This window comes from Schistocerca serialis, chromosome 3 (genome assembly GCF_023864345.2).
Source record: "Schistocerca serialis cubense isolate TAMUIC-IGC-003099 chromosome 3, iqSchSeri2.2, whole genome shotgun sequence".
NCBI classification, from domain to species: domain Eukaryota; kingdom Metazoa; phylum Arthropoda; class Insecta; order Orthoptera; family Acrididae; genus Schistocerca; species Schistocerca serialis.
The window spans coordinates 253,026,906-253,043,012 of record NC_064640.1 but is presented as its reverse complement, the minus strand read 5'-3'; the positions used below and the strand labels follow the sequence as shown (position 1 = coordinate 253,043,012).

The 16,107-nt window shown below is 40.0% G+C and overlaps 1 protein-coding gene across 4 annotated transcripts in view; it reads left to right on the top strand.

The window, feature by feature from the left end:
* The window catches only part of LOC126470006 (protein artemis-like), a 208,042-nt gene that overhangs the window by 154,100 nt on the left and 37,835 nt on the right, over positions 1 to 16,107 (top strand). For 3 of the 4 annotated variants that reach the window (XR_007586108.1, XM_050097477.1, XM_050097476.1), the window contains one exon: positions 15,580 to 15,615. Coding sequence is in view for 2 of the 4 variants with exons in the window: in XM_050097477.1 (XP_049953434.1) it covers positions 15,580 to 15,615 (36 nt within the window). In the remaining 2 variants the exon portion in view is untranslated. Of the gene's footprint in view, positions 1 to 15,579; positions 15,616 to 15,770; positions 15,975 to 16,107 lie in introns of all 4 variants that reach the window. The other variant, XR_007586109.1, reaches the window with a different exon arrangement.

Sequence of the window (16,107 nt, the reverse complement as noted above, 5' to 3'; positions counted from 1 at the left end):
AAAAATTGGTTTGAAGTGGTGTTGTGTGAGTATGACTAAACAAAACAGTGTGTTTATTAATGTTAGCACCAATCATGTATACATATCGATTTTACAATCCTGTAAACTGACTTGTTCCACAAAATTTTTATAAACAAAGTGTTCAAATGATCTACAGAACATGCAGCTAACTATAGGGAAATACCAGCATTGGTGTGTACCTTGGAATTTTACACTAGCCACAAATTGGAAATATGTACCCCAATCTGTATTTAGGAAGTGTGTGGCGTGCAAATTATTCTCGGGACTGAGACCTGGCTGAACCCTGAGATAGGAAGTTCTGAAATATTTAGTGAGAGGTTGGAACATGTATCGGAAAGACAGGTTAGACACCATAGGAGGTGGTGTCTTCATTGCAGTTGACAAAAATATTGTATCTACTGAGGTCGAAGTAGAGTGGGATTGTGAAGTTAACTGTACACGTTTAACAGGGCTAGGGGAAATAAAGTTAATTGTGGGGTGTTATTACTGGCCACCAGGTTCCACCGTGACAGTTCTAGAATCATTCAAAGGGAGTCTACATTCTGTATCACAGAAGTACCCGGATCATGCTATATTAGTCGGAGGCGACTTCAACCTACCTAGTATAGACTGGGATGTGTATGGATTCATTACAGGTGGTACAGACAAGCCGTCCTGTGAATTGCTTTTGAACACATTATCCGAAAACTGTCTTGGGCAGCTAAATCGTCAGCCAACGAGTAATGGAAATATTTTAGATCTGGTAGCCATGAACAGACCAGACCTTATCGACGGTGTCAGTGTTGTGACAGGGATTAGTGATCATGATGTTGTCATTACGACTATGGTTACAAAAGTTAAAAAGTCAGTCAAGAAGGCTAGGAGAGTATTCTTACTAGAAAGAGCAGATAAGCAGTTGTTAGCATCCCACTTAGCAAATGAATCGACTTCATTTACTTCCAGTATGATGGACGTGGAAGAATTATGGGCAAATTTTAAACACATTGTAAATCACGCATTAGACAAGTATGTGCCGAAAAAGTGGGTTACGGATGGAAAAGACCCACCGTGGTTTAACAGCGCAATTCGGAGAATGCTCAGGAAGCAAAGGCAGTTGCACTCGCGGTACAAGAAAGGTCAGGAGAATGACAGGCAAAAGTTAGTAGAGATTAGTGCTGCTGTAAAAAAAAAGCGATGCGCGAAGCGTACAACCACAACCACCATCATGTCTTAGCAAAAGATCTTGCTGAAAACACAAGGAAATTCTGGTCTCACGTAAAATCGGTAAGCGGGTCGAAGGCTTCCATCCAGTCACTCACTGATCAGTCTGGCCTGGCAATGGAAGACAGCAAAACGAAAGCTGAAATTTTACATTTAGCGTTTGAGAAATCTCATGCAGGAGGATCGTACAAACATACCGCCGCTTGAGTCTCGTACAGATTCCTGTATGGATGACATAGTGATAGACATCCCTGGGGCTGTGAAGCAGCTGAATGGGTTGAAAATAAATAAATTGCCAGGTCCTGGTGGGATTCCAATTCGGTTTTACAGAGAGTACTCTACTGCATTGGCTCCTTACTTAGCTCGCATTTATCGCGAATCTCTTGCCCAATGTAAAGTCCCAAGTGACTGGAAAAAAGCGCAGGTGACGCCTGTATATAAGAAGGGTAGAAGGACGGATCCTCAAAATTACAGACCAATATCCTTAACATCGGTTTGTTGCAGGATTCTCGAACGTATTCTCAGTTCGAATACGATGAATTTCCTTGAGACAGAGAAGTTGCTGTCCATGCATCAGCACGGCTTTAGAAAGCATCGCTCCTGCAAAACGCAACTCGCCCTTTTTTCACATGATATCTTGCAAACCATGGATGAAGGGTATCAGACAGATGCCATATTCCTTGACCTCCGGAAAGCGTTTGACTCAGTGCCCCATTGCAGACTCCTAACTAAGGTACGAGCATATGGGATTGGTTCCCAAGTATGTGAGTGGCTTGAAGACTTCTTAAGTAATAGAACCCAGTACGTTGTCCTTGATAGTGAGTGTTCATCGGAGGTGAAGGTATCATCTGGAGTGCCCCAGGGAAGTGTGGTAGGTCCGCTGTTGTTTTCTATCTACATAAATGATCTTTTGGATAGGGTGGATAGAAATGCGCGGCTGTTTGCTGATGATGCTGTGGTGTACGGGAAGGTGTTGTCATTGAGTGACTGTAGGAGGATACAAGATGACTTGGACAGAATTTGTGATTGGTGTAAAGAATGGCAGCTAACTCTAAATATAGATAAATGTATATTAATGCAGATGAATAGGAAAAAGAATCCTGTAATCTTGGAATACTCCATTAGTAGTGTAGCGCTTGACACATTCACGTCAATTAAATATTTGGGCGTAACATTGCAGAGCGATATGAAGTGGGACAAGCATGTAATGGCAGTTGTGGGGAAGGCAGATAGTCATCTTCGGTTCATTGGTAGAATTTTGGGAAGATGTGGTTCATCTGTAAAGGAGACCGCTTATAAAACACTAATACGACCTATTCTTGAGTACTGCTCGAGCGTTTGGGATCCCTATTGGGTCAGATTGAGGGAGGACATAGAAGCAATTCAGAGGCGGGCTGCTAGATTTGTTACTGGTAGGTTTGATGATCACGCGAGTGTTACAGAAATGCTTCAGGAACTCGGGTGGGGGTCTCTAGAGGAAAGGAGGCATTCTTTTAGTGAATCGCTACTGAGGAAATTTAGAGAAGCAGCATTTGAGGCTGACTGCAGTACAGTTTTACTGCCGCCAACTTACATTTCGTGGAAAGACCACAAAGATAAGAGAGATTAGGGCTCGTACAGAGGCATATAGGCAGTCATTTTTCCCTCGTTCTGTTTGAGAGTGGAACAGGGAGAGAATATGTTTGTGAAGGAAACAAAAGAAAAATTCGGAGTAGGTACTGAAATCCATGGGGAAGAAATAAAAACTTTGAGGTTCGCCGATGACATTGTAATTCTGTCAGAGACAGCAAAGGACTAGGAAGAGCAGTTGAACGGAATGGATAGTGTCTTGAAAGGAGGATATAAGATGAACATCAACAAAAGCAAAACGAGGATAATGGAATGTAGTCGAATTAAGTCAGGTGATGCTGAGGGAATTAGATTAGGAAATGAGACACTTAAAGTAGTAAAGGAGTTTTGCTATTTGGGGAGCAAAATAACTGATGGCGGTCGAAGTAGAGAGGATATAAAATGCAGACTGGCAATGGCAAGGAAAGCGTTTCTGCAGAAGAGAAATTTGTTAACATCGAGTATAGATTTAAATGTCAGGAAGTCATTTCTGAAAGTATTTATATGGAGTGTAGCTATGTATGGAAGTGAATTGTGGACGATAAATAGTTTAGACAAGAAGAGAATAGAAGCTTTCAAAATCTGGTGCTACAGAAGAATGCTGAAGATTAGATGGGTAGATCATATAACTAATGAGGAGGTATTGAATAGGATTGGGGAGGAGAGAAGTTTGTTTTACAACTTGAGTAGAAGAAGGGATCGGTTGATAGGACATGTTCTGAGGCACCAAGGGATCACCAATTTAGTATTGGAGGGCAGCGTGGAGGGTAAAAATCGTAGAGGGAGACCAAGAGATGAATACACTAAACAGATACAGAAGGATGTAAGTTGCAGTAGGTACTGGGAGATGAAGAAGCTTGCACAGGATAGAGTAGCATGGAGAGCTGCATCAAACCAGTCTCGGGACTGAAGACCACAACAACTTATCACTAGCAGGGGTTCTGTTAAATGGGCATAAAATATCAGGTCCTGTCATTTCAGAGGGTTTTGATGCCTCTGGCAATCTTCGAAGAGGAATTCTTCTGTGGCTGAAATCGTCCCTCTGCACGCATGGTATACAGTTCTGAACATACTGATCCACATCATATTTTGTCATTCGCCACCAAAACTTTTTGGCTACCCTTATATTTGTCACTCTTTGACCACCATGACCCTGTCATGGCCATGTGCCTGTTGCAGCATTTAATTTCTCAGTGGCAACAGAACAACTGTGTGTGGTCGGCATGTTGTTGACTGCGTAGGATGCTCTATGTATTATGAACTGTAACTGTGACCTCAATGGCTGACAGTCTGCATTATTTGCCTCTGCTCTCTGCCAGTCGTTCACACTTTTCCCAAGTGCTTGTAGCACTGTGACCTTGTGCCTCAAAGTACCAATGTTCGTGTGTTTCTTTCCAGGTTTATGAGTGATTTCATGGCCATAAATTAAAAGCTCATCTTTTTGACCTGCTTGATACAGGGATTCTTGAAAGCCAATAGCCATTTCAACGAAGTGTGGTCTGTTACAACTTTGAATTTCTGTCCATACAAGTGACATTGAAAGTAAGTGATCCTATAGATCATAGCTAACATTTCCTCTTCTGTGGCAGAGTAATTGCATTCTGCTCTGTTTAGCTGTCGAGATGCTTATACTACAGGGTGCTGTTTACCACTGATATTCTGACTGAGAATGCAGTCAAGAGTGCTATTGCTAGCATCACAAGAAAGGCTTAATTCTTTGTCAAAATCGGGAAACACCAGTGTCGCATCTCCAATTAATGCTTTTTTTCAGTGCATGAAAGACACACTCACAGTCCATCAACCATGCAAATTTAATACCATTTTTCAGGAAATTATTTAATGGCTATTAAATTTGCCCCAAATTTTTAGCAGTAGTTACAGAGGCCAGAAAAGATTGTAACTGTTTTGTTGTTTGAGGGGCTGAAAATTCAGAGACTGCTGACACTAAATGAGGATCAGGTCATATACCCTCTTCACTAATAACATGGCCCCAAGTACTTGACATGAGTCTGTGCAAAAGTACATATCTCAATACTTAGCATAAGATGTACTGCCCATAGTCTACTGAATACTTGCTCCGACCATTTTACATGTTTGCTCATGTCTTGGATAATAAACCATAATATCATCGAGATATACCACACATGTTTTAGGTGTTACGCCTTGTAAAACCCCCATCTAGCACTCTTTGATTTCGGCTTAAAAATGCACTAGCCACATTTCAGAGTCTGTGATACTGAAAATGCCCTATATGGTGGTGAAAGCTGTTATAGATCTATCCTCTGGCACTTCCTCCATCTGGTGGTAGCCTCTCTGCAAATCTGTTGTGGAGAAGTATTTGCATCTGCCAAAGTTATCAAGCATCTCCACGATACAATTTATCAAGCGTCTCCACGATACAAGTTATCAAGCGTCTCCACGATACAGCACCAGTTTCATCACGTGGAAACGGCCCCTCCAAGCTCAACTGCATGCCATGAAAGATTGATACTGTCATGTCATTTAGTAAGAAAACCAGTCCCAAGAATTGCAGAACACCCTTCACTAATCCATGGCAATACCTCCATGTGCTTGAAAAAAATCTTAGCTCCAATGGTAAATGTCAGCAGTGTTTCCCCAATTAACTTATCATTATCACCAACCTTACGTAACCTGTAATGTGCTGATCCTAGTCTCCTTCTACCCAAGAGATCTAGCACAATGACCGATAATATGCGCTCCTGTATCTATTAAAAACCTATGTTCCTTGTTACCAATCAAACTCCACAACCAGCATTCCATCTTTGCATTTACTCGTGCAGTACTACACTTTATTGGGAATGTTTTCCGACAGCTGATATGTTCCCATTGGTGTTTAATGAATGCTTTTGCTGATACCAATTTTCCTGTTTCTTATTCCTGCACTCCACACTTGTAGCCCTCTGCTTGGTGACAATACTGAGTGGGGTGGCACAGTGGTTAGCACACTGGACTCACATTCGGGAAAACAATGGTTCAAACCTGTCTCCGGCCATCCTGATTTAGGTTCTTCATGGTTTCCCTAAAGCATTTCAGGGGAATGCCGGGATGGTTCCTTTGGAAGGGCACAGCCGATTTCCTTCCCAATCCTTCCCTAATCCGAGCTTGTGCTCCGTCTCTAATGACCTCGTTGTTGACGGAACGTTAAACACTAATCTCCTCCTCTTGGTGACAGTGTTGTTGGAAATGGCCCTCATGTCCACGCCTGTCACATTTTATTACTGAAGCAAATACATGACAGTCACCATGACCTTTAGTTGTTACATCTATTTCTTCTAACCATGTGGTCATCGTAATAGCTATAGCCAAATCAGGATGATCCCCTATCCTAACCCTACCTGACATTTAAGCGGTAATGCCGTACAAAAATACGTCGAGAGCCCTATTCTCAGCTTCATAGTGTAACATTGTATTGACTTCTTAATTCTGCATTTACTCATACATTTGGACATTGATCTTTCATATTCTAACCGACAATCATTCAGTGGACTTGTTAAACTTCTGTCTTAATGTATTCAATTTCTCCCTAAAGAAGTGAGTACTATTCTGCTTAAGATACCACTGTTGTAACCCCTCAGCTAACTCATGGTAAGTAACATATTGCTTAACCTCTCCAATCAATCACATATTAACTGTATGAGAGCATGTTTCATCAGACCAATCGCCGAACTTGGCGATAGCTAAATGCAGCTAGGTCCTCTGTTGCCTTGCTAGAAAAAGGCATTATCAAATTTGCTTCCAAGGTAGTTTGGTGTACTGCCCGATGCAATCATTGAATGTCCACGATATTTTGGTGAACAACCATTCAGCCATCATCAGGTGGTACTGATGGAATGAGGGCTCTGCAGTGCACTCCCAGTATATATAACTGTGGGTCCCAAGCCTTGCAGGCTCCCTGCCATGCTTGGTGGTGGAGAGATGTGTGGGTGCAGCATTGGGGCGATCATCAGTTGTCTACCAGCTGCCATCTGCATTGCCTCTTGCATGCAGATATTAAGATTTTCTTTGACTGAGCTAAGTATTGACTGCCATGCCTTACTTAGTTGTAAACCTGTGTCTCTCTTTATTAAATTATCTGTCGCACACATTACGATAGCTTCTTTAAAAATGGAGTCCCAAATAGTGTGATTATTGAAATACGGGGATGGATAATTTAATAAAAAGGTACACAGGTTTCCAATTAAGTAAGGCATGGCAGTCAGTACCTAGCAAAAAAAAAAAAAAAAAAAAAAATGCAACATTTGCACGTAAGGTGCAATTCAGACGGCAACTGGTAGACATCTGAGGTTCCCCCCCCCCCCCCCCCCCCCCCCCAAACCATCAAAGCCACACATTGTCCCCCCCACCATGGAGCATAGCACAGAGCCTGTGAGGCCAGAACTCTGAACCTGTAGGAGACCCCTCATTCTATCAGTACCACTTGAGGATGGCAGAACGGTTGCTAGCCAGAATATCGTGGACATTCGATTCAATCCAGCAGTACACCCGAGAACCTTGGAAGAATCATATGCAGTGGGAAAGTCTCAGATCGCATACTATCAAATTTGCTATTGCAGTGTTGATAGAAAGAGAGGGTACATTTGATATAGTGTTAACTTCCTCAAGTTACCCTACTACTTGCTGCTTTTGGCATGTAGTAGCTCTGCCTGGTACCTGTAATGTTCTATTTCCCTGGTTTTCTGTTCAACAGCTAGGCATTGATAACCTTGTCATTAAGTACCCACTGCCCTCCTCTCTCTCTCTCTCTCTCTCTCTCTCTCTCTCTCTCTCTCTCTCTCTCTCTCTCTCTCTCTCTCTCTCTAAGTTGAGAAACCAACACTCTTTCAAACTGAAATAATACCATTGTAGTCAGGCTTGTGGTTAAATACTTTCAGAACAGCTTTCCTAAGAAATTTTTGTAAATGGTTCAGCGGTGCTGATGCCTGGGTCCGTTGCTTGATGATGAGTTGACATACCGCCTACACATATGCTGAAACCCAGCTGTATGGCAAAAATTAATGCTCTTAGATTCCCCAGTGGAACCACTTCTGGAGGTGATCACGTGATTCTTTAGCACGATGATAATAATAGTAATTTAGTGTGCCTCTGTGAATGGCTGCAAGTTTTTCAATTGGACACCACTTCAGTGACTTGTGTGTCCCTAATATACTAGTTATCTAACCTTGATAAGGGGACCTATAGTACCTGTAGTTTAATGTGGAATCTGAAACATATGTTATTCCTGGCAACTCCTCACAGTGTTTAGACGTGAAGGCTGGGTTAAAGGCAGAGTGAAAATGAGTGGGCAGTCAAGCTGAAACCTTCTGAACTTCTGCAATGGCACTATGCTACTCCACTGCAGGGGATGCCTGTCCTGTTTGGTATATGTCAGCATATGGCTGACAGTTAGGTACTGCCCTAAATGACACATGCAGATTTATAACAGGCTCCTTGAAGTAAACTCCAGTTGTATGGCTCTACCATCTTGCAGGAATTGCACCACCTCCTGTTCGAAGAGAAATAGTAGCAAAAAGGGAAAGAACAAAACTGGAGCAGGAAAAAACTTGTCCTGTGCATGGACAACAACCCTACCCACAATGACTAACATCAAGGAAAAGTTTCCTCACAACATCAGAGCAACTAACAGCCACTGATTAAGAAGCCAGGCTGCAACTATGGAGGATTGTGGTATACCACCCTCCTGGTTGGAAAAGATTTTCAGAATCTTTACCCTCTGGTCATGATGAGAATCAGCCAATCTGGAAGTCCTTGAACAGGTTGAGGTCAGGAATAGGCAGCTCATGGATTACCTGGCAAAATGAGGGTACGTCGAAGAAAACAAAACTCAGTGTTGCTGCGGGGAAGAACAGACCATTCAACATATGCTTCAGTGTCAACTGTGTCCAGCCACCTTCACAGATAACAAGCTTCACCAGGCAACAGAAAATGCACTGGAAGTGGCCAAATTTTGGTCAATGATTATATAAACTGTGTTGGTCTGTCAACAATTGTATAAATTGTGTTTTATGTGTTTCTGAGACAAAAATATAAACAGTTGATAACTGCTGGATGGTCATCGGTGCATGTGGACGTGCTGCAATACATCTCTCCTCTGCATCCCACACACACTTTATGGGCTTCAAGGCGGGGAATGGGCAGAGCAGTGTGTTTACTGATTCTAAGAGCTCCTCCACTTGCACAGTTCATTGCAGTTCTGCACTGTCTCACATAAAAATGAGGTCGGGGAAAATGCACCCCCGAAAAAATGCACGTGGGAAAGGAGTACAGTGTCACAATAATGTTTACTAGTGAGTGTACTGTGTTCAAACAGTTGGAGTTCAGTATCACCATGCAACATTTGCAACACCTTGCCATGACATCCAGACCACCAAAGTGATGTGATGATGATTGACAGTGTTCTTGGGTGTATGATGTGTTCCCACTTCTTGCCATCTGAGGATAAGTCCAGGATCATATTGTGCATTTGGTCCTGACGTCATTTTTATGGATGAAAATGTGTGACTGCATCGAACTGCATATGTGGAAGTGCTCTTGGAGCAAGAGTGTATTAGGTAAATTGACTGGGCATCCGTTCCCCTGACTTAAATCCTATTGAGCACATATGGAATGCAGAAGGCACCTCATTAAGAGGAATTATATTGAACAGCAATACAAAATCAAAACTGACAGTAACAGCTCTTTGACTCTAATTGAAGGATTTTAATTTTTTGATAAAATGACTGGAATCTTTAATATAAGTTTCCATTTATCCTATAAATGGCTGTAAGAGAGTGGCCAAATGTTTGGCAGTCCCATGGGTTGTGGACAGTCAGTAGTGCTAACAATAGGTCATAGCAGATGCCAGGTTTTTGAATTTTTGGTAAACCACACAATCATGATGGCAACACATCTGATTTTATGAGCTCATTCATGATCTTAAGAACATAAGTTGTGGCATCTCTCTCAAGTTCTCTGTAACTTCCTGTTTTAAATATGTCCCTAACCTCACTCAGTAGTCTTCTCTCTGGCATTCCTCTTACCTGCTGGAATAATTAGAATGTTTTGATCAGAATCTAAATCTGAGAGCTTACATATCTTGTTTCATTAAGATTGTTCTAGGTGGTTTGCTCCTAACCAATATCCAGGCTGATTGCATGCATACTTCATCTGTAGCTGGTTGAGGTAAAAAACGGATTCCAGCTTTGATATTAGCAACAGTGTCCTCTGTTGGTATTCAAGATGATACTGTCCCATAGTTTCCTCCTTTGGCAAGCACATCTATAACATTATTAGACAGAACCCTGTCCTGCCAAATAATGACATTATGACCCCTATCTGAAGGTAGGAAAGTCACTCTCATCTTTTGCAAACTACCAATTCTCTTCTTCTCTTTATTAATTGAAATTGCAGGATATAGTTCAGTGGTTTGGTACATTAAACTATCGATCTTGTCACAAATATCGTAACACAATTTATTACTAAGGAAAATGTGTAGCTCCACTATTTTACAGTTCACAGCAGCCAGGTCATGTCACATGTGATATGTGCATTCTTGGAGCAGCGTTGCCTCTATGCAATTATAGATCCAGTGGGCAGCTATGGAAATGAAGTTACCTTTCTTGTGTATCAAGCAAGTAATACATGACATACTGCAAAAGGGTGCCACCTTTCTGAAATGCAGATCTCTTCCTGCTCTTGTGCCACTTCTTCCAGCACACCATGTACATCCACAGACACTATGGACAGCCAGTAGATGATTGCTGTCAGCTGCGCACTACTTCAATTGAGCCGTGTATGAGCGAACATGAATATTCTTCCACCAATGGGCTAAAAATATGACACACACACACACACACACACACACACACACACACACACACGGGCGGGGCAGGAGAGAGAGAGAGAGAGAGAGAGAGAGAGAGAGAGAGAGAGAGAGAGCACTCTGCACCATAAATTGGACAGTTACTTTCAGTGCTGGCAGTTAGCTCAGTACAGTACTCTGAAGATCACTTCTGATTTAGTTGTCATAGTCACTATTCATGGAGAACTACAACCAGTAACAGTGTGTCTAGAAACATTACTATCAGTTATACTTATGAGATTCTAGATTCTCAAGAGACAGAAAAGTTAGTTAGCTACCATTGTATTAGGTATAGCATGCAACAACTACCGTAGGGAACTGTGGCAAGAAAAAATTTTTTTGCTACCATGAATGTTAGAGCTGAATTAAGAGTAGCATTCAATTAGTACATTCACAACAGTCTTCAACTCCAAAAATTTTGTTATAAGGGTGTTTCTGGAGTGCCAACTCTTCCCCAATGCAAGCTCCATAGGACCCATTGGTGTGACTCAGTGACTTTAGGCACAGCAGTCTCACAATGTCATGAACTGACTGTTGCTTGGATATGTCTAAACAGTTCAGCTTGCTGAGCTTGAAATAGCTATCTGAGCTTTTGTAACTTCTGGTGATATCTCCAGCATTGGAAGACAAAATATTAGGCAGAGAAACATGCCCTGGACTGTGGTCGAATGCCCACGAAAGAAAAATCGCCAAGGACAAAAATAACAGCAGTGAAAGTGTGCATGGTGTGATTAAAAAACCTTATGGTTTGCTGATGACATTGTAATTCTATCAGAGGTAGCAAAAGAGTTAGATGAGCAGTTGAACAGAATGGATAGTGCCTTGAAACAGGAATATCAACAAAGGTAAAGTATGGGTAACAGAATGTAGCTGACTTAAATCAAGTTATACTGATATAATTAGATTAGTAAATAAGTTACTAAAAGTAGTCTGAGTTTTGCTATTTGAACAGCAAAATAACTTGATGATGGCCAAAGTAGGGAAGATATAAAATTCAGACTAGCAATAGCAAGAAAAGCATGTCCAAAAACAGGAATTTGCTAAGATCTAATATAAATTTAAATGTTAGCAGAGATTTGCTGAAGATATTTGTATGGGGTGTAGCTTTGTACAGAAGTGAAATGTGGATGACAAATAGTTCAGGCAAGGATAGAGTGGAAGCTTTTGAAATATGATGCTACTGGTGAATGTTGAAAATTAACTGGATAGGTTGAATAACTGTGAGGTGGTACTGAACTGCATTGGAGGGAAAGCAGAAATTTATGGCACAATTTGACTGATAGAAGGGATCAGTGAATAGGAAACATCCTAAGATGTCAAGAAATTGTCAATTTGGTAATAGAAGGAAGTGTGAGGGTTAAAAATTGTAAAAGCTTGGATACAGTAAAAATTGTAAAACTTGGATGCAGTAAGCACATTGAAATGGAGGTAGGTTGTAGTATCTATGCAGAAATGAGGCTTACACAGGATAGACTATAATGGAGAGCTGCATCAAACAAATCCTCAGTCTGACCGCAACAACAATAATGTATTCTAATAGTCTAATTCAATTTTACTACAGAGTGGTTAAAGTTAATGGATTTGGCCCTGACAGAAGCAGCATTTGGGATCACCAGCTTCATGACTACAATCAGGTCCTTGCTTGTTTCAGCTGGTGAAGGCAATGGGCAGTCTTCTACTGTCCATCATGCTCTTCACCTCCCTCCTGTGTTTCTGGGTGTTATGTTGCTCTGACAGAAGCCAGACTCCTTCTGACCTTGCCTCACACTGTTTCTCCCCTTCTTCACAGCCCTTTCTCTCTCTCTCTCTCTCTCTCTCTCTCTCTCTCTCTCTCTCTCTCTCTCTCTCTCTCTCTCTCTCCCCCCCCCCCCCCCCCCCTCATCTTGTGCAGCTAAAATTCTTTCCCTTCCACTTGTTTCCACTAGATGTATCAGGCTGGTTTATGGATGAGTCAAAAGGTGGATGAGGGCCACAATGTCACAACATTATGATGCAAATGTCACAAAAATAGTGTCAGTGTGCCAGTTACATTGGATAGAATGATGAATAGTCAGATTTAATGTAAGATTTTCAGTAAAAAATAAGTAAAGATGCATAGAAACTATATCTTGAGTATGTAGTGCTGCAATATGCAAAAAATAAATGCATCTGAAAAGAGAGATGCTCCAGATAGGGGGATAGCTACTTACACTAGGTATTGTATAGTAACAGAGACTTATGGATAGTGAATTGAACATTTGTAACAAAAAAAATGGGGGGGGAAGTTAAGTCAGCCTGTGGAACGTGCATCATTTTTATCTATCTATTGAAAGTAGAAAAGTATGTTTGTCAGAACAATTGTGAAATCAGGTAAGTCATCACACATTAAGGAAAGATAAGCTTTTAATTTTCATATCAAGGGTACTATTTGTCTTCAGAGCTTCCATAGTTGACTGCGCTGTGTGTGTGCTCTTGCAGTCCTTATGTGTTTGGTGTAAGACATGAAAAGACTGTGCAGTCATAGAAAACTCCATAAACAGGTGAAACAATTAGTTCCTGTCCAGAGGACAATAAATAAATAAATAAAAATATTTGTTGATCACTGCAAGTAGTCAACACTACTGTACACCTACCAGCCATCTATTGTCTGAGGTTATTGATAAATTTCTTGGGAACATTTTGCAATTCTTCAAAAACACCATTCTCCATTTATGAAATGATCAAGAGAGATGCTGTTTAATTGCAATAAGTCTTCGAAGTGGATCCAAAATATAATGAGTTTCAAATCCAGGTTCAGGCTGATCTCAGCATTTGAATGCTACCTTCTAAGTCGACCAACCTGATTTTCATAGTCTCTTCTCCATTGCCTCTTCAGTAGCACATCAGTCTGTAGTTGGGAAGCTGCAAATCTTAATGAGCACTGGATGGTGTTTGCTCAGAAATTTACACACCACCATAATTTTGGTTTCATCTCCTCACATGCTTATTATCCTTAGGGTCCTATTGCTTGGACGACGACTAGTTTCTTAATGTTGTAGGAAAGAATTCATCAGATAAATTGTAATGTTATTGAAGTACAATTATTAGAAACACTGTTCAAGAATCTATAACAGGTCCAACAAGTAATCAAAAGAAAAACAATAAGTATGGCACAGAACACTTCATATTTACACCATACATCATAGAAAAGGTACTGCCTTGCAGAACTTCCTCAAAGAAAGACACAAAGCATCATTTCTCTCAGCACAATCCTTAACAAAAGTCATCACACTCAACAATCAGTTGTTCCAGTGAAAATGGCTCTTTTGACCCACCTACCATCCACAACACTATGCAGTCAAATATTGACAACGTAAATTAAAGAAAACACTCGTAAGTTATTAGGCATCAACATTAGTGAGTTTTCAAGGATGCTGATAAACATATTTTCACAAACAGACTGTACGTAGTTAATGTGTGAGTAAGCACAGGGAGCAGATCCAACATAGGTGTTACATATTTACTCACTCAACCAGGACTCAGTGCAGACTGCCAATTTTAAGTGTGTCTGATTATTTAAAGACAGAAGTATGAACAAACTTATTTTAGAAACTACACAATCATATGAAAAATGCTAGGCTATATTTTGATTCTCAGGATGGACTAGAAATATTGACAAGAATTTGGTTTGTGAAATATGCAGTGATCTACGAATTAGGAAAGTTTGTGGTACCATTTTGTGCATTCACATTAGGAACACACCATATAGAAAATTATGGTATATCATGCAAAATTCTTAATGGCTTATTCAATTAATGAAGAATGTCATCTTGTCTGTAAAAATTATGACAACAAAAGTATAATATCAAAGTTTGGAAGCTAACAAGGGTATAGGCAAAATCTGCAATGGAAAATGTGGCTACTTCAGAACTTTCATGTTAATTATTTATAAGTTAATTGATTCCACAGAATTTTAACAACTTCATTGAAAAGTTTGAATGCTAGTCTTTACAATGAGAGATGTCAGTTTCACCAAATGCATCTACTAACTCAAAAGGTTTTCTACATTACAGACTGTAGTAGAATTTTTAATTTGGCATAATTTCTAGTAAACATGGTTTTAAACAAAACTAATTACATTTCGCAGTCAGATAAACTGAGACTACAACTGTAATAATGAAACAGAATGAAAACTGATTTAAATAAGAAATGGATAGATTCATGGCTACATCACATATGGCTAATACAGAAAATGAAAACCAAATAACTCTTGGAGACAGAAAAAAATTAGTTGTAGTTGGGGTGTAACTAGAACAGATGGGAAATGCCAACTTGCTTTGTCTCAGCCTTCATCCTTCTTGCCCATTATCCAATAATTTAACTCCTTCAGCACACTGTCAGCCATAAAATCAAAAGAATTTCCACTGACATTAGCATATACCAGAGAAAAATGTTGGAAGGTATCATCCCTTTACCTTAATGGTTAAAAGAACCGTCTTGGATTATGTGGAAATCTTACATCCTCCAGTGCTGATTTGTGTCCCCACTATCAGTCCACCAGTGTCGTACTGGGATGTTTTGCACATAAATTTAGAGTTTATCATCATCATCATCATGTTGTGTGGTGTATCGGGGTCGATTAACCAATGCCGTGTAAATTTTAAGCAGTGGCCTGTTATCTAAAATGTGAAACGGCAGTGAATATCTGTAACACCACGGCAATTTGCATTTCTGTAGGTTCTAACAGTAATGAAGAAATTCAGATTTTCTCAAGGCAATGAAACAGTTTTTAATATCATGTCCTACGAAATTAAAATAAGGAAACTGCAAGGAGTTAGGTTTCACTTAGTTTGAAATATTTGAAGATGACAATGTAATTTGATTGCTAAAGATGTTCAGGGTTAGTTTTTAATCATTCATGAACTGTGTTACAGGTACAGAAGATACTGAAAGAACTGCTTTCAAACCCTGTAAGTATAAGATAAATTTTCATTGGTACTTTTTATATTTCAACAAAACTTCCAAAGTAGTTAGCAATAACATGTCCACAGTTGTATTTGAACTGGAAGTGTTTACTATTTATAATGCGTTGAGTGATAAATTTATTTGTTCTGCTAAATTACAGCATTCAACATAATGATAAAAATATCTGGATGATATGAAGTGATATAGTGACTTCACAGTGGCATTGTGTAGTAAGGCATGTACTTACATTAAGAAATAATTAATATCATGTACCTCATGGAATAAACACTATAAATACTATCAAAATTTAGTATTTGCTTTCTGGCTCATATGACTTCCATTTCCACCTGTTACCTTTTATGAGGTAGGTAAAAACATTGGAATAAATATGATGATATATGTAAAACCTGGGACACTATGTAAGGTACATGTGACTAATTTACTTTATATTGCAGATTAAGTACTTGACAATGCACAAATTATTAGCATCAAGGAAC